The 19,844-nt window shown below is 40.0% G+C and overlaps 2 protein-coding genes and 1 long non-coding RNA gene across 6 annotated transcripts in view; 2 read left to right on the plus strand and 1 right to left on the minus strand.

The window, feature by feature from the left end:
* The first annotated feature begins 424 nt into the window (after nt 1-424).
* dnm1l (dynamin 1-like) lies at nt 425-13,590 on the plus strand. Of its 4 annotated transcripts, XM_042496660.2 has the most exons (20): nt 425-655; nt 2,152-2,296; nt 3,266-3,295; nt 3,955-4,001; nt 5,011-5,082; nt 5,195-5,281; nt 5,407-5,569; nt 5,866-5,986; nt 6,583-6,714; nt 6,923-7,129; nt 7,256-7,376; nt 7,457-7,612; nt 7,791-7,880; nt 7,966-8,058; nt 8,718-8,771; nt 8,980-9,051; nt 10,556-10,732; nt 11,079-11,188; nt 11,324-11,483; nt 12,403-13,590. In XM_042496660.2, the coding sequence occupies exons 1-20, from the start codon at nt 554-556 to the stop codon at nt 12,457-12,459; spliced, it is 2,196 nt and encodes a 731-aa protein (XP_042352594.1). In that variant the 5' UTR covers nt 425-553; the 3' UTR covers nt 12,460-13,590. The 4 variants fall into 4 exon arrangements, with proteins under 4 accessions (XP_042352594.1, XP_042352596.1, XP_042352595.1 ...); XM_042496662.2 differs by lacking the exon at nt 8,980-9,051 and having other exon boundaries at nt 426-655; XM_042496661.2 differs by lacking the exon at nt 3,266-3,295 and having other exon boundaries at nt 426-655.
* On the minus strand, nt 13,160-19,680 carry tnnt2d (troponin T2d, cardiac). Its single transcript, XM_042496669.2, has 13 exons — nt 19,562-19,680; nt 17,893-17,947; nt 17,749-17,759; nt 17,651-17,668; nt 17,501-17,522; nt 17,364-17,421; nt 17,158-17,274; nt 17,006-17,083; nt 16,804-16,914; nt 16,222-16,334; nt 15,982-16,072; nt 15,578-15,615; nt 13,160-13,345 (listed from the first exon to the last, which is right to left on the minus strand). The coding sequence occupies exons 2-13, from the start codon at nt 17,928-17,930 to the stop codon at nt 13,300-13,302; spliced, it is 741 nt and encodes a 246-aa protein (XP_042352603.1). The 5' UTR covers nt 17,931-17,947; nt 19,562-19,680; the 3' UTR covers nt 13,160-13,299.
* LOC121950619 (uncharacterized) overlaps nt 14,128-19,844 on the plus strand; it is a 63,844-nt gene continuing 58,127 nt past the window's right edge. The window contains exon 1 of the long non-coding RNA XR_006106331.2: nt 14,128-14,596. This is a non-coding gene — a long non-coding RNA (uncharacterized LOC121950619). The remainder of the gene's footprint in view (nt 14,597-19,844) is intronic.

The following is a 19,844-nucleotide window of genomic DNA, read 5'->3' on the forward strand; positions in this document are numbered from 1 at the left end:
CGCCACCCCTCTACTTGTTAAATAAGGTTCAGTCCCTAATTTATTTTTATGTGTAATGTAAAAAAAAAGTTCAATAAAAGTCCAAGCCAATATTCCAGAAAGCAAACCTCTGCCTGTAAAACAAATTAAAGGAAACCGGTTTTACCGTATATGACCGTCTTTACTCTTGGGTTACACTAGTGCACCAGAATAAACAAAAGGGCTCTGGTTTGCACCATGGGTTACACACACAAATATTTTTGATACCCTCCTTGGTTACGGTTGCGTAGAGGAAAAAAAGTAATTCTCCTCCTTTCCATTGGTGGAAGTTCAGTATGATGTCACGCTTAAAAACTGTAGTTCAGCAAAAGTAAAACCGCGTTTACTCGCGTGTTGAACCAGACTCTTGAGAACTCCAACTCCCATGATTCCACTCTGAGCGACTGTGTGCGCAGTTGTTGGAAGATCTAAAGAGACGCCAGTAGCATTTAGCCGAGGGACATTGAATGACTTTGTACCCGTGTGCGGCAGGGTAAAGAAAGTATTTGACGGGTCGGGATTCGTATCGGAGCTCATGGAGGCCCTCATACCTGTCATAAACAAACTGCAGGATGTATTTAACACGGTCGGCGCAGACATTATTCAACTGCCACAGATAGTTGTTGTGGGAACTCAGGTGAGAAACGTCACTTTGCTTTGAGGCTAACAAGTTAAGCTAGCCTGCGCCAACTTATTGTGTTGTCTACCTGAGATATGTTAACCTCAGTTTTTGTTTCAGTTTCATGCAGGTGCAATATACCCGTGTAGGCTGGCATTACACAAGGGTCGTCTTTTTAAATCCAAATTAACTAACCGAGCAGCTAAGTTAGCATTAGCTACATGTGAGCTCACTTGTAAACTAATGCAGCTAGCAATGTTTTGACTCACAGGGAACAAACAAGTATCAACCCTCAAATCCTAAATATTAGATCGGATTATTTATTGGTATTATTTGAGATGAAACACGTTCATCTCCACATGCCATTCAAACTACCTATGTTTTCAATTATTGAAAACATAATTTGCAATGTTGTATCTTAAAAATATTCTCCATTCACACGCACAATAGGAGCTATACAGGATTGCCATTTAATTAGGTGCTTAAAATAATCCTCATAGAGAATCATGCTTATAGTATAACTTGTGAAGCCCTCTGATGCCTTCTTCAAGATCTCAATGGTGAGTTTTTGATGACATTTTAAAAAATATTGTTGATATGTTGTCAACCCTCTTTAATATAAATGGGGTGAACAAGATCTGACAAACACCTCTGATAGTACTATTCCTCAGCACCATAAACTAGTTATGACCATAAAGCTGAAACTTATTTGATACACTTTCACACTGTGCACCTAACTATCTTGTGTACACATTAAAGCCTAATTGGTTTAAAGTGGCAGGTTTTGTCTAACACATTTACTTTCACTGCTTGTCTAATAGGATGTGACTGTCTCAGACCTTTTGGCAGACATCTGATGGTGTTACAGTGAGACAAGTCAAGCCAGAGGATGTTTTAAATGCCCGATTTGTTATGTTTGCCCTGGCCATGGCTCCACAAAGGCCCAGATCTGCAAAGACCTTCAGTTAAGGACAGCTGTAACTGAGACCTGACCCATAATAAGCCTACCTATATCAGCAAAAACTGCATTAGATGTACTGCTATAGAAGGAGTCGCTGATTACAATGTAGCCTTCAAGTCCACTAAGGAAATCAGTACAGGTCCAATAAATAGGAATCACCAGCCGAGTGAGGTATTTCAGTTCACCAGATCTCATTAGGAGTTACTCTACAGCACATGCCAGTAAGCCAAAAACGCAGGCTTAGTGCCACCCAGTGTTTGGGCGAATGAAAACTGCACACAGGTTGAAGCAGTCACAAGGCTTGTTGTGTTCGATCATTGAGTGACATTCAGCCTTCCCACCAACACCTAAGGTTCCTCAAGTCATTCCTGGACCCCTGGAGAAGCACCTACAGAGATAGCATAAAGATGTAGTGTCAGATACAGTCAACCTCAGCTCAGTGTGTTTTGTCTGTATGTGCACGATGTGGGAAGATATTTCTCTGGTCAGTAAGTCATTCATATTTTCATCACCCCACTTTTTGTTTTGTTTATGATGTTGTTATTGTCTACAGAGCAGCGGGAAGAGTTCAGTTTTAGAGAGCCTGGTTGGCAGGGACATCCTGCCACGTGGTACTGGCATCGTCACGCGTCGGCCCCTTATCCTACAGCTAGTGCACATCGATCCAGAAGACCGCAGGAAAAGCAATGAAGAGAACGGTAATGTTACTGTCATCTCTGTTACATCTCTGTCTGTGGAGCTGCTGCAAACTAAACCATTTGATACTCACTCTTTTTAAATATATTCACAATATGCTGTGCATGCACTATAGCCAGACTGGTGCTGCATTTTTTAGGCAGATACTAATTTTTATATTTGGTTGTTGAAAAAAATCTGATTACAACACATCAGGCCGTAGTATTTTAATTAAACAAACAATCCTGGTGTGATTTTTTTTTTTTTAAATTGTGATAGAAACATATCGAGCGGGAAATTATACACTTGGAAAAATAACTTGGCAGTGCTCTCTGGCAGACAAACTACGTAAAAGTGATGCTGTTTCTAAATGATGTGGTTCGACATTTTTTTACTGCAATGTCTTGTTAGCAGCTACATAAACACGAATATTATATCTGGAATAAGCTAATTTTGACTCAAATGTTGGCCTGGCAAGGCTATACTGGTGACTATACTTGTGGTATAACTGGTGAAATGACATCAGGAAATGAATGGCAGTTAGCGTACTTCCACAGTCCACTCAGTCAAGTGAACATATGGGGATGTGGCAGTTAGGACCTGATTTAGACAGGAAGCTGTAAAGAGTTATTTAAATTCAGCAATTTGACCTCTACACTGTGTGCCACTTTCACATTTCATAAGTTTATAAGATTTTAATTTATTTGAGGCTTTCAATTTTTTGGGTTACAAGATTTCTCCGCGACAGTGCTATAATGATTCCTTATTGAACTATGGAATGTTTCTTTATTGTGAAAGAAACCACAGCTCAGCTGAGCACTGATACCATCCACCTCTCAGTGAAAAGAAAATGTGCCAAGATCCTGCATGTATTCAGTGCGGTCCTCTGGGAATGGCCTCAGAGTGACTCTGCATTGCTGCAGAGTGTCATGCAGCAGCTGCAGATAGTCGGGCTAACCCTTTTGTCTCCTGTCGTCTCTCTTAAACCACAGAATCCAAGAAAAATGGACGCCTTTACAGAGGTCTCCTTTTCCTTGTTCTTTGCTTTTCTGTGTTTATATATTACATAACCTCCCCCATTTCTTTTGCCCATTCTGCCCCATCCTTCCTTGCATTTGTGTAGCTTTTCCAAAGCTGCCAAACCATGTGGCTTCACTTTATTCAGCTCAATCACTCTCCTTTGATTCAGGCTGGTCTCTGTCAGTTGAAGTGAGACAAAGAAAATCAGCAGATTCCTGTGCTTCATATTTTAAAACTCCACCTATGACACCAACAATGTCCTCAAATGCCAGCTTCCTTTAACATGACTAACAGACTCCACCCTTGTAATCTTGTGTCCTTGTTTTTGTTGCAATGCTGAATATTGCAGCTGAGATAATCATTATGTTGTTTAAACACTCTAGGTCCCCGCTTCCCAAAATGCACGATTTTTTTTGTCTTTAGTCTTTAATTTGCTTCCATGGCTATTATGTGAAAACAGCAGTCGTTCCACTGCTCCACTTTTTTTTTTTAAAAAACTCTTCAGCTGTGAATGTTTGGCTCTGAGGAGTTTTTCCATCCCATCTTTGCCACCAGAGAAATCCTCCCATGAGACCTAGCACTAGTAATAATAGTAACACTGCTCTCCAGGCCACATCTGTCACATCAGTAATTGAAACCTCTGTTCTTTGTATTTCTGCAGGCATCGACGGAGAGGAATGGGGCAAGTTTCTACACACCAAAAACAAGGTAGAGTTGTCACCCTCATGTTTGCCCAAATACTGCACTCAAAGTGGAGTCTCCCACCACTGCTGTACTGCATATAGAAACACCTGAATATTTGATCAACCGTGCTCGGTGATGAGGTACCCTTGCTTTGTGCCCTGTATTGATTCGCTGTCATTTGTGGATTATCTATAGGAGGACATGCTGTGGTTTTGTGATATGTTTACAACAGCAAAATCTTTAGTCTGTAATGAAATCAGGCACACACCCTTTCAGTAGCTAAAAATATTTGTGTCGCTGTTGGTTCAATGTTCTTGAACAAAGAAGCTATTTTATGTGCTGATAGCCTCATGACACTAAACAGGAAGTCCCTTCTAAAAAACAGTCACTGTCATGCACTGATTTTTTCATTCTGTGTTGTTATTGTTGTTTCAAAAACTGCTTCTTATATTGATGTTGCTTACTATGGACGAGTCTACCTGGCACAGGCCTAGAGGCCCAAAGTGTCAGAGCTCCACCTGACCTTCACCTACAAAATGTCACTCAAAAATACAAGTACCACCCAGGAGGAAAAAATGACCTCAAAGACACATAAGACAACTACAAAAAGACCACAAAGAGATGCAAAACAGCTGCAAAGAGACATTCAGATGCTCATAAGGACTATGAAAAGGGGTAAAACTAAGAAAGAAGATAACCACACAGAGACACGGAGTAACTACAAAGAGACTCAAAATGACCGCTATGAGACACAAAAAGACCACAAGGAGATACAAAACAACTGGTGAGATACTCACAATGACTACGGAAAGGGGCAAAACAACCAAAAAGAAACTCAAAATGACCGCTAAGAGACAAAAAATCACAGAGAGCGAGTAACGACTGTAAAGAGACTCAAAACAACCGATGAGGATGAGCAACTATAAAACCTGTAGAGTCTTGCTGCTGTGTAGGAGAGGTGGTGGGGCCTACTGTACATCTGTCCTCAAGGGTCTAGAATCTTTTACCTCACATGCTTAAATTTCTCTTCCAGATCTACACAGACTTCGAGGAGATCAGGAAAGAAATTGAAGCGGAAACAGACAGAATATCTGGAGATAATAAGGTAGGATGATTACGGCCATTAAAAGGAAGCGTATCCATGGAGGATGATGTCTAAATATCAGCCTTAACCCGAGTCAGCCACTGAACTCATATCCGCCTGGTTTTATTTTCAGGGTATTAGTGATGAACCCATTCATCTGAAAATCTTCTCACCACATGTTGTGAACCTCACATTGGTGGATCTTCCTGGCATTACAAAGGTGAGATGATGTTCCCGTTTGCTTCTAAACCTGAGTGCTCTATGAGCTCAAAATGATCCTGCAGATGAATTTTATGGTTTTGAAGTCAGTGAGGGTTTTTTTGTGTTGTTTTTTGTGTAATAAAGGTACCAGTGGGAGACCAGCCTAAAGACATTGAGCTCCAGATCAGAGAATTGATCTTCAAGTACATCTCCAACCCCAACTCCATCATCCTGGCTGTGACTGCTGCCAATACAGACATGGCAACCTCAGAGGCCCTGAAAGTGGCCCGTGAGGTCGACCCTGACGGTAAATGGCCTTTTTGTTTATTTTTTTGTCATTTTCCCTCGTTGCTCATCCTGAAGTTTCTTCACCTTTTCCCAGTTAGAGTTTGTTTTGTTTTTTGTTTTTAGTTGATGTGTATTGAGGGTGATGTTGTAAAGCCCCCTGAGGCAAATTTGAAATTTGCTGTATTGGGCTATAAAAGGAAAACTGAATTACTTTTCTTTTTATGTGTCATCAGCATATGCCCTTACTTCCATCTTCATGTTGTCTTTGTAGTGGTGTTTTTTGCAGACAGATGTGTATGATGTCTTTGTCCTCAGGCAGGAGGACACTAGCAGTGGTGACCAAGCTGGATCTGATGGATGCTGGCACAGATGCCATGGATGTATTGATGGGCCGGGTCATTCCTGTCAAACTGGGCATTATTGGAGTCGTTAACAGGTAAAAGTGCATTTTTGTGCCACGCCAGTTAGTCAGTCAGTAAGGAGGAAAGGAATGCAAAAAAGGAGGGAAGGAATGAAAAACAAGCAAATACACTTTACTATTTATTATGTCTGTATAAACAATACAGGGCAAAGCTGAAGGCAAATGGCAGATACACAGTTACAAAAAACGTCAAATATAATGGGAGCAGGCTGGATTGAAGTAGGCTATGGATTCAGTATCCTTATTAAATTTTATAAGACAGACTCACTGAACACGTTTCGCACCTCCCTGAAGATTAAAGAGGATTTATAATATGGAACTCTTCACTCTTAATCTCATTCATATACATGTATCTCACTTGGTTGCTTATACGGATTTCCTGCTGTCTCACTCGCTATTTTCAATTTATTCCAGCTTTCAGATTTTCATACATGACTGTACTGCAAAATTGAATACTTTTTACTGTGGCTGCACAGTCAGTCGAATTGTAATCATTATCTTGATTTTGGCTTCCCACAATTAAATGAACATGATTGACTGCAATACTGACTTTTAAAATGTGAGCTCTGACTAATTTGAGTAAAGTTTTTTTTGTGTGTGCTTTTTCGTAGGAGTCAGTTGGATATTAATCAAAAGAAGTTGGTGGCAGATGCTATCCGTGATGAATACGCCTTCCTACAAAAGAAGTACCCCTCCCTTGCAAACAGAAATGGAACCAAATACCTGGCCAGAACATTGAACAGGTATAAAGTTTTGATTTATGTATTTCTTAGATTTTTTTAATTTTATTTTTTTATGAAGAAATAAAAGGTTTTAGATGCTTGTTGGACTTGTACATTTGAGTTTTCCTCCCTCTCTGACAGTAACCTAAATCGTCATGTTTTGTTGTAATTTCTAACAAACCTCCCTCCTTATCAGCCAATCACATTGTTTTCTTGAATTTTGACGTAGGTTACTCATGCACCACATTAGAGACTGTCTTCCTGAGCTGAAGACAAGGATCAATGTGTTGGCCGCGCAATACCAGTCACTACTCAACAGCTACGGCGAACCTGTCGAGGATAAAAGCGCTACGTTGCTGCAGCTCATCACCAAGTTTGCTGCAGAGTACTGCCACACCATAGAGGGCACGGCCAAGTACATCGAGACAGCTGAACTGTGAGTTACACAACTGTCATAACTGCACGTACCTTCATACACCACTGAGGGGTGCTGGCATCCAAACTGCCCTGAGTGCTCAAGTTCAACTTCTGCCTTCATGTAGTTTCCTCTGCTTCTTCTTAGATGTGGTGGGGCGAGAATCTGTTACATATTTCACGAAACATTTGGTCGCACACTGGAGTCGGTCGATCCTCTGGGCGGTCTGACAACCATCGACGTGCTCACAGCAATCAGAAATGCAACGGTGGGTTTCTGCTCCTTCTCCAACTTGTGATCTGTGTTTTTGAATGACGCCTTTTTGAAGAGTTTCTTTGTATTCGACAGGGCCCGAGGCCTGCTTTATTTGTGCCTGAGGTTTCCTTTGAGTTGCTGGTGAAGCGGCAGGTCAAGCGCCTGGAAGAGCCCAGTCTGCGCTGCGTGGAGCTGGTTCACGAGGAGATGCAGAGGATTATCCAGCACTGCAGCAACTACAGCACACAGGTGAGAAATACGGTTGCACACACACACACATTTATGTTAAATTACCAAAGCACGGAGGCATGCTGTAAATCCATAAATCGGTCTCACCTTTCTTTACACTCTGGAGAAACCCGACACTGTTCTATTGGTATATTCACTGTGAACAAACAATAATTATGGCAGTTGTTTATCTCTGCAGGAGTTGCTGAGGTTTCCAAAGCTGCACGATGCCATCGTAGAAGTGGTCACCTCTTTACTCAGGAAGAGACTCCCAGTCACCAATGAAATGGTCAGCACCTGTTCACACTTAATACCACTTTTAGGAATATTTATGGGCATCCTAGGAGTGATTTACAAATCTTTTTTTTTCTCAGGTTCATAACCTGGTTGCCATTGAGCTGGCCTATATCAACACCAAGCACCCTGACTTTGCCGATGCCTGTGGCCTCATGAACAATAATATAGAGGTAAGACGGCCTCACACTTCTTCACATAAAGCATATTTTTTGCTGTACCATCTTGCATATTTATCCTTCTTTCATGAAACAAATCCAACATTGACCTTTGCAACATTTCCTTTGTTGACAGTTCAAATATGAGGTAATCATCAGTGTTTTATAATGTAGTTTGAGCAGACTTTCCCTTTAATATTTTTTAAAAATTGTACAGTAAAATAACTTTGGAATAAATGGTCATAGCCAGGGTCATCCTGAACAGGATTACATTTATGGGCAACCTCTAGCTCATCTGATTGAGAGTGCGCCCCACAGGCTGAGGTGTTGACAGCGGCACTAGTTTGCTTCTTTTCTTTGTGCTGTTCCCCCTTTCTCTTCCCCTCATTTCCTCTCTGTAAGGCTGTCCTAATAATCTTTTTTAAAAAAAGATTTTCAACAAGCCTCTTAAGCAAAACAGTGAGATTCCTTTAGAGGTTTCCAGAAATAAAGATTAGGACCTTTTCAGTGTCTTACAGTGTTACTTGAGCAGAAATCCGCTGTGCTTCTCAGCAAACCTATTATAGACCGTCATTATCATATTAGGACTTCGTGTCGTAATGTTGCAGCTTCAGCAAGACTTAATATATGATGTTTGATGGAGTTGCATTTCTCAAATCTTAATTTTTTCATAGGAGCAGAGACGCAACAGAATGAGAGACCTGCCCTCTGCAGTTCCCAGAGACAAGGTATGGTCAGCTTCCAATATTTTGTAACAGGTTTTAACAGAATTTCTTGCAGGTTCAGTCCACTTTTTCTGAAGAATTAACCAACTTCAGAATTCCTCCGTAATAAATCTGAGACTGTTATTCTCTTTACATTATGTGAAGCACCTCTGCCTGTAGCTCCTGCCAGTTTTCTATCCTCTCTTTTCTTTTCAATGTTGTCTTTCTCTAGTCCCTTAAAGGCCCCGGTGGGCAGTCTCTCTCTCCCACTGACCCTCTTGCCCTTGAGGGTGAGGCTGCCAAGGTGTGTCTCGTTCACTCACTGCCTGCTCACATTTTAACCTCTGCCCACCCCCAAGCCCTTACTGTCGTCTTTATATCCCTGTTTACACCGTGCTCGGATCCAATTTGAAAGTGCTGTGCTCCTCCAAATTCACCCAAACCTCTGCAACAGCAGGCGGTTTGGCCTTCAGTGTCCTGTAGTGGGATTTGAGGGGGCAGTTTTTCCCCCACATGAACCCGATCTGACCTTTGAACTTCACTAACCCTTTCTTGCTGCATGCTGATTGCTCTGTCAGAAGAAATGTTACTAATATAATATATTGCTTTTCAAAATGTAGTCAGATATAGTGCTCTTTTAGCATTTATTTTATTCAGATTAAGACAAACTTTATGAGCCTTGGTAGGAGTGGGTGATATGGAAAAAAATATTTTATCACTGGATTTGTAATTATTTAATGAGATAGCAATGTATATCATGATCTTGTACCAGGGATAGTATTTTGATTTTGGGGGGAACACAGTTAGTACACACACATATCCTCAAAGGGGCATTAGTTTTTCAAATACTCAAAAGTAAGTAGAAAGTAAATAGAACAAAACACATCCAGATGGTCATAACAAAACTATTTTAGTCAGCAAAATACAGTAAAAAGCGATTACACTTATAAATGTGTTCCCCATAGGTGAAAAGTGAATATTTAATTAATTTTATTCGCCACTTTCTACACGCAGCCCCTGCTCCCTGACTGACACCTGTCGGGGCAGCTGTTCCTGCTGAGGGACAAACACAATAAGTAATTTCCAAAAAAAGCAATGCCATTTTTTTATGGCTGCGTAACTTGACGACATTTTACAAACTGATATAGATATTCCAACATGATGTCACTATAAATATTTCTAAGCGAATGTCAGCCAACTTAATGTGGATTGTGTGTGAAGACATCACTCATGTTCTTTTGAAAGAAGTGGAGGGTCCAAATCTGCCTTCTGAGAGTGCAGGGGACGTGTCCCCTGTGTCCTCTCCTGTAACTTATGCCCAAGTATAGTCGTACATTTTCTTGAGATTTCATGAAAGAAAAACATTTTAAAATTAAAAAACCAGAAAGTCTCCCTCATGCTAATCCAGTACATGAGAGAGCTGATAAATAAATCCACTACAGAAATTCTGTGAATCCAGTATTACCATAAGATTTCATATTTACAGTATTCCCTGCAATGCACATAAGCAGAAAAGATTACAGTAAAGTCTTTTTCCTGTCGTCCAATCCTAAACCTTGGTTATGTCACTTAAGCTCTCTACTTGTCAGTTTTCCAACAGTCCTCCTGCTTGTTCAGTTCGAATTTGAAAGAATGAACAGTACATCAAACTTCTTTGCACTGAAGTCAAAGAAGGCCTGGAGCATGCTGCTATTTGAAACTTGTTTTGAAATTTATTAACATTCTTATCTCCCTACATGTTCCTGAGCATGTGTCCTCATGCAGGATGCCTGACACGTCCTCACTCCCTGTCTCTCTCCTCCCTTCAGGCAGCGGCCAGCGGTTCTCAGAGCGGCCCTGTCAGCGAGCAGCAGGACGGCGGGACGGGGAACTGGAGGGGCATGTTGAGGAAGGGAGAGGATGGAGCACCTAGTGACAGGACCACAATCCAGCCCCCACTCCCTGCAAGCCCACAGAAGGGCCACGCTGTCAACCTGCTAGATGTGGTGCGTACTCTGCGTTAATAGACATGATGAATAGGTCACAGAGATCGCACCTGACACATTATGTGAGTGATTTTTCAACGGCTGCAAAACAGCACATTTTAGCCTACATCATAAACAGAAAATATAAATAAGTAATTAAGGAAAGTTGCTTGGGTTTCTCTCACATACTGCGATAACATCCCAAAGTTTTAAAACAGCTTTCTCTTGTAGGCTGTCAGCATACTGCGAGTGTGCCGTTACACTGAATATTTTTATATTTGCTGTAACTGTTGTTTGTGTGTACAGTTGCCTGGTTGCATCTTAGATGGTTAAGATTTTTACTGATTTGATGCATGTTCATTGCCAGCCTGTTCCAGTGTCCAGGAAGTTGTCTGCTCGAGAGCAGAGAGACTGCGAGGTCATCGAGAGACTCATCAAGTCTTACTTTCTGATTGTACGGAAGAACATCCAGGACAGGTAGACGTGTAATCAGCCTGGCTGTTTTTCTTCTCTTTTTTTTTCCCATCACCATTGATAAAACATCAGCATGTTTGGCTCGTTCTTATGTGCTGCACTGTGTCTTCCTTCTCTGTCATTGTTGTTTGACCACAGTGTACCAAAGGCCGTGATGCACTTCTTGGTGAACCACGTGAAGGACTGCCTGCAGAGTGAGCTGGTGGGTCAGTTATACAAAACGAGCCTGCTGAACGACCTGCTGACAGAGTCCGAGGACATGGCTCAGAGACGCAACGAGGCCGCTGACATGCTCAAGGTAACAGATTCATCGAGTGTCCCAACAGATCGCCAAAACAAGATTCTGTTTCAGTCATACGATCACTGCTCGTTTAAACATTTACTTGTCACTTTTATATTTTTTAAACACCAAAAAAGGATTGAATTCCTGTACACTGTCACCGCTGGGTTTCAGTCAGTGACATCTGTCAGGCATATTTTCAAAATATCAACTTAAAAACATACACTCTTGAATTCAGCTCTTTTAGTATACTGAAAGGAGTAAGTTCAGATAAAAGCCATCTTCCCTCATTAAAATTCAAGGGAAATGAGGCATAAAGGAGATTTTAATCTTCAGAGAATAGCTTCACATTTTTCAAGTCTGTCATATAATAAAAGTCAGGTGCCCATTTAAACATTTAAAGTGTTTTTTCTTGCTGTCATCCTTGTTTATACTGTCCATCAGAAGATCCCTTCCCTTATAAGATTTGAGCGATGAGAGACAGAATCTACAGATATTAAAAATGGTTAAAAAAGGTTTATCTGAAGTTTTTTTTGAGGCTTTAGCAGTTTAACTTTAGAGGACATCCACTTGATTTGACTTATTTTGACAGCTACTGTTGGCTTTATATAAACTTTTGAAAGACAAAAGAGTACCATGGATTTTGTCCTCTATCACTTGCATTGTAGTCTCATTGGGATAGGATCATTAAATGGCCACTGTGGACAAGAGGAGATTAGAGGAGCTTCAACACAATAAAGCTCAGTTCAGACTGCGTTAATGGAATATTTATTTTCAGTAGCCACATCTTAGTAGAAATAGTCTTTTTTGGAATGAGAGCAAACTTTGAATATTGTGGGCATGTAAATGTATCCCCAGTGTGTACCCATGAAATTTGAGCTGAGAGAACAGGAATAATAGCTTTTGAATTGACACCCTTTTTAATTTCCGTTTCCAGGCGTTGCAGAAAGCCAGCCAGGTGATCGCAGAGATCAGAGAAACCCACCTGTGGTGAGGACGGCCTCTCTTCAGCAGGCTCTCTTCATCCTCTCACGGACCATCCAAACGCTCCCACTCCTCAGACCACAGAGACGAAACAACTTGAAAACGCGCTGGTGTGGATATGTGTATATGGAGACATAGTTTTAATATACAGAAAGGACTCAGATTTGAGGGAGGACAGCTCATATCAGCTCCTCACCATCAGCATCACACATGCTTCTGTCCTAGATTATATTTTTCTTATGTAATTGCAACAATAAATAAATAGTTAATATTATGCATTACCACTATGTGGAGCCCTGCTGAGGAATGTTTGTTCTTAATGTAGATTTGAATTAAAGCTTGACATGACAAACATTGTATAACATGTAGATGCTCTCTTTATCATGTCAATTCTTTTATTGGACATGTGTACCAAAAAAACGCACTTAATTGAGATGTTTTTATTGGGGAAAACAACTCGCCATTTCTTGACATCCTTCTGTTTTCTGTCTAAAACAGTATTATTTCTATGTAGACTTGAAACTATTGTACATCAGACCCATACTTGTCCCATCTTTTACATGTTTCAACAAGATTTCTTACACATTTTAGAAGTTTCAGTATATTGAAAGAGCTGTTACTGAAAGCTGCTTGCATTTTTGTTTTAATGTGTTACAGCACTGTATATTGGACATAATTACACAGAAACAATCTGCATAGAGGCAGCAGAGTGGATGTAATGACTTATTTATTGTTTTGATATCATGATAATTGACATGTAATCCAACACAACAGAATAATGAATACACACATAGACACATGGGCCAATCAGTCGTGTCATGGTCTGCTTCGTCCCTGTCTCGCTGCTCCTTTACCTCAGCCGGCCACCCATCTTGCCCTTGCCACGTCCTTTGGCACTGAAAGGATGCAAGGAGAGTTTAATGCCAAGCACAGCAATGATTGGGTGGAGGTCGTTCAATTGCAGCACTCAGCAAATCAATACACAGAACAACACTGAAGGGGGTGTATTTTGGTTTGTACAGTATTGATGTAAAGTACGCAGTGTCAGGCTTGTTCTGACAAAATAGGCTCAAACTGTAGGAATACAGCAAATATTTGTTGTTCTGATGATATTGCAAATAAAATTGCTGTTTATTTCCTTTGTAGTGTTTTAAAGAGTCATCTTCATGCTCAGATGTGCATCAAAGTATGCATTCATAAATATTAATGCAACTCCTGTAGGAAGGTTATGAATACACTGTGCTGATATTTCAGAACATATCGATTACCATACAGAAAGCAAGATGCAACATAAAATATTTGATGGCTGTTTAAGCAAAGTGAGAAATTACTTCAAAATGATACGTTAGCATTTGAGATGTGTGGAGGTTTGTGGCTAGCGGTGGAACTATTTTCTATTCTATTCTCTACTATTTTCTATTTTCTACTCTCAGAATCATTGCACTACATGTATTTGACACTTAGAGTTACTTTCTACTTTAAAAAAAATGCAGTACTAAAATAGTAATATACTCATGATTATACAACAGTTAATCTGAGGCCTCCTGCCTACAACCAAATCACAGCCATGATGATATACAGTAAATCACAGGGACTTATAACTCTTCATGTATCATTCCGCCTCACCGCTGTTCCCTTCATCCTTCAGTCGTACCTTAACGGTCGGTCGATAGCCGCCTACCATGACTGTAGACTGCAGTGTAACAGCAGTGACTGGAGGCCTACTGTGTGTCCCTCTTGAGTTGCCATATGGCAGGAAAAATAGCAATGCTGTGAAGTTTGGTTAAGGAAAATGAAAGGGCAGCGGGGCGGTTGCTGTTGGAGCTGTCATGCCGTTTTGCATCCCGTTTATTGTTTTTATTAGTTATCCAGTAAGGCGAACCCAGGACGCTCGGCTACATTGGTGGCGGCGGAGTTCTTCAACAAGCCTTCATGAGGGCTTTTCTGTGGACGTGTGGAGCTGTTACCCGCGCTTTTGTTTATTAGCTTAGCTGCCTTAGTTTAGCTAGCTAGCTAAGAGCTAACCCCGCATAGAGCTTCAAGACTGTGAACAACTACAGTACGAAGATGTGGCGCGGAAACGATGACCCTTTCAAACCACACAGAGGTTTTTGACAGATGCTTGCCTAACAGGGACTCCAGAGCAGGTAAGAGTTTTTCCTACTCTCCTCCACAACTCAAGGTGGACATACAATATTCAACAGTCTGTTACAGGTAACAGACTCTCAATTCACTGGAAACACACAGATAAATGTTCATGGTGCTAAGCAGCTGGCCTGTGTATAACATGTAGACCACTCACAAGTGGCACGCCAGTTTGCCATGTCATTTCCAGCAGTTGAGGAATTATTTGGCAGAGCAAAATAATCATTAGATGAACAAAGACATGGTACTCTGTTGTCCCTTGTTCCTGTTAACTAATAAATGGCACTTGTTGAACTGTTGTGTAAAAGCAATATCACAGTCAAGGTTGTGCTGTTGTAGGACTGAATCACAGCTGTGATGTTATACAGACAGCACCTTCTGTGGTGTGATATTGCTTAAGTGTAAAAAATATTCAGATAATTCCCCACTGACAAATAACAACATTAATATGTCCTCACATGTATGTGAGAAATGAAATATTCTATAATAATGTAACACTGTGAAAGGAGCCATTCTGCAGTACTACAGTATGCCTGCTTTAATACTTTTAGTACATTTAGCTGATGATACATCTGTACTTTTACTTAACCCTTAAAAACCTGGCTCAACATGCAAATAAGTATTCGAAAACATGGGGGGAAAAATACTTTCTTCCAAAAGTTTGGGTCTTTCACTTGCACTCTTACCATGTTTTTGAAAAAAATCAAGCAAATTTGCTCTGTTTTCAGAAGGTTAAGTAACATTTTGAATGCAGTAATTTGCTTGCAATATTTTTCGAGTATTTTTGCACAGCAGTCTTTCCTGGCATGGGTTGTGTCTGATCTATATTTTTTGTGTTTAAATAATCAAAGGATTTACTGTAAGAGATTGCACTCTGTGATTCTTACATGTCTAATAATAGACAATATGAAATGGCAGAGGGTGAGAATTATCATAATGGAAAGAAATAGCACGTTTTGGAGATGAGAGGTTTGTGCACTTACCTCTGGTGGTCCTGGACTCGGGCAAGAAGCTGGTTGATCTGCAAGAACATATAAACTTTGATGAACTTTTAAATAACAGACATAATACCAGATAAGTCCATGAGAGGCTGCCAACTGTAACTGGAAAGCCATTTGTTGATCTTGAGTAACTGTCATTTGACAGGTACTTATATGTTACTTAATTCATTTCTGCAAGCATGGACTGTTTCGCTATCAAATTCTTTAGACTGGGAAATATGCTGCTAATAAAATTTGTAGAATAAATGTTAAAACATGGCTAATTCAAGATGTCTCGTAGGTGCCATGTTTGAAGGAGGTCTTCCTCTTTTGTTTCTCCTAGAGGATCTCATCACCAAATCAATGATTTCTATTGTTTTGTTGTCTTGTGCTGCTGGATAACTTACATCATACTTCTGTCTTTTGAGTTTTTCACTGAGATCAAACTTCTCAGCCTCCAGCCCCATCAGCCACTGCCACAGCTCATTGGCCTTCTCCCTAAACGCAAACAACCAGAACTCATATTAAGAATATTTTACATCCAGTGATCCCAAAGATTTGTATAATCAAAATCTTGTGTCAGCATCCATTTTCAGACACAGTGTACTGTAAGTACGCAGGAAAGCCTGCGGAGATTTGATGCATACTTGAGTTTCTCCTCATTCAGATGATCGACGTTTAGAGGCTTTCTGCGTTCAGCCAGGATCTTCTTCTTCTTCTCCCTCTCAGTTTGTTTCTTGCCTCCTCTTCTGTTGTCACTCTGTATTCATCAAAAAACCAAAAGACACATAAGTCCATCTGACACAGCAGAATAGTAGAAAAAAAGAATAGTTGTTATTTGTTTTCATCTTTTTTTCCTACTAAAATCTCCAATCTTACAAAAAACACTATGATAACATGGAGGTATATACACCATACTAAGTATGCTGTCTCTTTGATTCGGTAAAAGTGGTGACAAAACACTATAAAACTACTTAATTACAAGTAAAAATCCTGCATTTTAACCGTTACTAAAATGCAAAATGAATGATTAGTGCAGCACACACTGCACCTTTAAAAGAATTAAATCGGACTGAAATGCCTGTTTGGTGACTCGAAATACCGAAGAAAGTAATAAAGAGCTAGTCATGTATGCAGCTTCTACTTGAGAAAGATTTTTCTTTAACTTTTCCATCCCTGTTCATTATGTTTGATATTAGAACACTGTGATCGATGGGAAGCTGAATGACCTTCTGTCCAGCAGTGTACTGCTGAGTCATGTTTGTGAGGGCCTTCTTCTTCTTGGCGTCCTCATCGAACTTCTTACGCTGCTCCTCTTGCTCCTTCCGCTCTTTTTCTTCCTGTATGCAGCACAGGTCAGTCATTCAGAGGAGAAACTGATAATGTTGTATGGTATGATGTGCAATAGTGATGAGGCTCATGAGATCGTACCGCAAGTCTGGCCTGCCTCTCCTTCTCCCTCTCTGCCCGGACCCTCTGCTGCTCTGCTCTCTCTGCGCGACGTTTCTCCTGTAACATGAGACATTCACTGCCATGATGATTTGGACCAAACACAACGATTCCTCTTTGATTGACGCACTCACGATTCTGTTAACGAGGGCAATGAGCTCCTCTTCTTCTTTCTTCCTCTGGATGAAGTGAGCCTCTATCAGAGACTGCAGCTCAGACAGATCTTTCTCCTGACGCTTCCTGTGGATGTCCTGCCGTCAGAAAAACAAATCAGAATGTATTTGCTGTTTGTCAAATGTGAAGGGGGTGTTAATTATGAAGAAGGAGGTGGTCGACTCACGTCAAAATCCACTTTTTCACCATCAGGGATCTTTGGGGCAGTGATATTTGTCATGAACCTGTTGAAGTGAACATTTTATTAGATTAAGTGCCATAAATGGTGTTTTAACTGTTTTTAAAAAGAGCAGAGACACTTACTTGGGCTTGGGCTTTGACTCATCTGGTAAAGGAAAAAATAATAGAAATGTATTATTATTATGAATAAATTGACATGCAAGTGTATATATATAAGAGATCATTAGAACACTGTAGCATGAAAAAAAATAAAATAAAATAAAGTTTTCTTACCTGTAGCCTCCTCTTGTGCTGATGATCAGAAAACAGGGATGATTAATATGATTAAAGGAGGTATAGTACATAAAAACAGACAGATGTAACTTTCTTACCTTCTTCCTCCCTTCAGGATCAACAGCATTGACAAAAAGAATAAGAATAGAATGAATAAATAATACATAGTAAAATAATAAATAATACAAATAAAAATCAATATTAAGCATAATATAATACTGAAAATGCAAAAATACACTTACTGAACTTCCTCCTCCATGACTTCTTCTGTGTCCGACATTTTCTTATGGATGAGCTCTGCAAAATGGATCCCTATTAACCTATTTTTAAACTGGCACATATTTCCAATCATTAAACAACATAGCAGAGCATGAGATGGCAACAGCTCATGCAGTTTACAATGAGTGTCAGCGCTGGCCCCAAATATCTGTGGTCACTGGCAGTTGTGGAAAAAGTATTCTGGTAGCGACTTCACAATAAAATCATTTGCATTCAAACTCTTGCATTAAAAGTAAGTTATGAGGGAAAAGCAGTAATAAAATATTCCAGTGTTGTGGTTCTAATTGCTTTTTTACAAATTCATATGTTTTGCATTTAAACTCATAATCTGAAAAGTAACTACTGGTAGTAACAACAGCTGCAAAGTAATTAGCCCCAAGTAGAATAATTCTATTATGATATCTCCCAAAATGTAATGAAGAACTATAAAAAAAACCCACAAAAAATAAAGAACCGCATATTTGTACTGAAGTGTAGTATTTAAATGCACTGTGTTTTCGCCACCTTGTATTACTCCAGAAATATTTAATGTATTTTGTGTCAGAGCAGTAAGTATTTAGTGTCTGAAAACAGTAGCGCGCCCAGACATGTTTCATAGGGGTGGTGAGATGGAGCCACTGAAAAACTGAAGAACAGCAGAAACAAAAAGTCACTTTAATGATTTATTCAAAAAAATTGAGATGTGAATTCAAGGACCCCTTTGAAAATTTCCGTTTTTTTTTTTCCGATGCTAAAATTTGGCTGTCATCTCTTCCTAATTAGACTCAATGCAAACAAATGGGCGAGTTAACATGAGATTATGTCAGTGAACATGTCCTCATGTGTTCTGTGCATCAGTGATCAAACTAAGTGACAAAGCAACAGTAAGCCCAATTGTTTGTCGCTGCTTAGGCTTGCTAATTGCTTAATAGACAGGGTGTCTATTAAGCAATTAGCAAGCCTAAGCAACGACAAACAATTGGGCTTACTGTTGCTTTGTCACTTGTTTGTGTCACAAGATATTGCTATCCTAGCTTAAAAAATGAGCCACTGCCTCTTAGAGACACTAATGTTGACGTCTAATTATTTTCACAAGGGGTGGCATAGTACTGGGTTGGCCATGGCCCCCCTTGGGGGCACCACTGTCTCAAAAGTAACCAATGACTTCAGCTGTCAGAAATTTTTGGTGAAACAAAAAGGAAATTTTCCCCTAAAATGTGTAGAAGTACTATAAAGTAGCACAAAGTAGAACTTTATTCCAATAAATCAGAAACTTCAACTTACTTAAATACAGTGTGTGTTAGACTGTAACAACTTTCCATCTTAGTTCATAAATGTTAAATTTACTTTGTGTCAGAGTAAGGTGAGTTTACTGGGTAGTTGTAAAAACTACTTTATGCATTAACAGCAGTATCACCATAGTGAGAATCAAGTCAACTCAACCTCTGTGCGAGTGGTTATAGATGCAGTTCAGCCACATTTTGTGACAAAATAAATGTGGCTTTAAGATCTTTTGCAGCCTATGAACATAATAAAAATTAAAATAGCTCTTTTAATCAGATAATTTCAATAAACATTTTAGACAGCAATTAATTTCAAGATTTATTACTAAATTTAATTCAAAGTATCACGCTGACATTAGAGAGTCCTTACCTGTGACCCAGACAGAGAGAGCTCAGAGACGAGCGACACTTCAGCTCCTTGAGGTCCACAAACAAGTTGAGCATCAAGGATACATAGTCCGGCCCTTCTTACTCATGTGACTGCAGCACCCTATGGCTGATCAGTCTATTGTTAGACAGCTGGATATTAGGGCTCTGACTCTTCCTCACACACACACACAGACACACACACACACACACACACACACACACACACACACACACACACACACACACACACACACATATGTGCACACACACGTTCTGCAGGTACA

This window comes from Plectropomus leopardus, chromosome 7, assembly GCF_026936395.1.
Source record: "Plectropomus leopardus strain MGB_pleo_1.0 chromosome 7, ASM2693639v1, whole genome shotgun sequence".
Taxonomy (NCBI): Eukaryota; Metazoa; Chordata; class Actinopteri; order Perciformes; family Serranidae; genus Plectropomus; species Plectropomus leopardus.

What these genes read in the sequence shown, in the direction of transcription:
- tnnt2d (XM_042496669.2), bottom strand. Translation starts at nt 17,930, where the DNA reads ATGTCGGACACAGAAGAAGTCATGGAGGAGGAAGTTCA. An exon ending in GAGTCAAAGCCCAAGCCCAA is followed by an intron (nt 17,422 to 17,500) that starts GTAAGTGTCTCT and finishes TCACTTCAACAG; the next exon opens with GTTCATGACAAATATCACTG. An exon ending in CTGAATGAGGAGAAACTCAA is followed by an intron (nt 16,073 to 16,221) that starts GTATGCATCAAA and finishes GTTTGCGTTTAG; the next exon opens with GGAGAAGGCCAATGAGCTGT.
- dnm1l (XM_042496660.2), top strand. Translation starts at nt 554, where the DNA reads ATGGAGGCCCTCATACCTGTCATAAACAAACTGCAGGATGTATTTAAC. An exon ending in TCATGAACAATAATATAGAG is followed by an intron (nt 8,059 to 8,717) that starts GTAAGACGGCCT and finishes ATTTTTTCATAG; the next exon opens with GAGCAGAGACGCAACAGAAT. An exon ending in TTGAGGGTGAGGCTGCCAAG is followed by an intron (nt 9,052 to 10,555) that starts GTGTGTCTCGTT and finishes TCCTCCCTTCAG; the next exon opens with GCAGCGGCCAGCGGTTCTCA.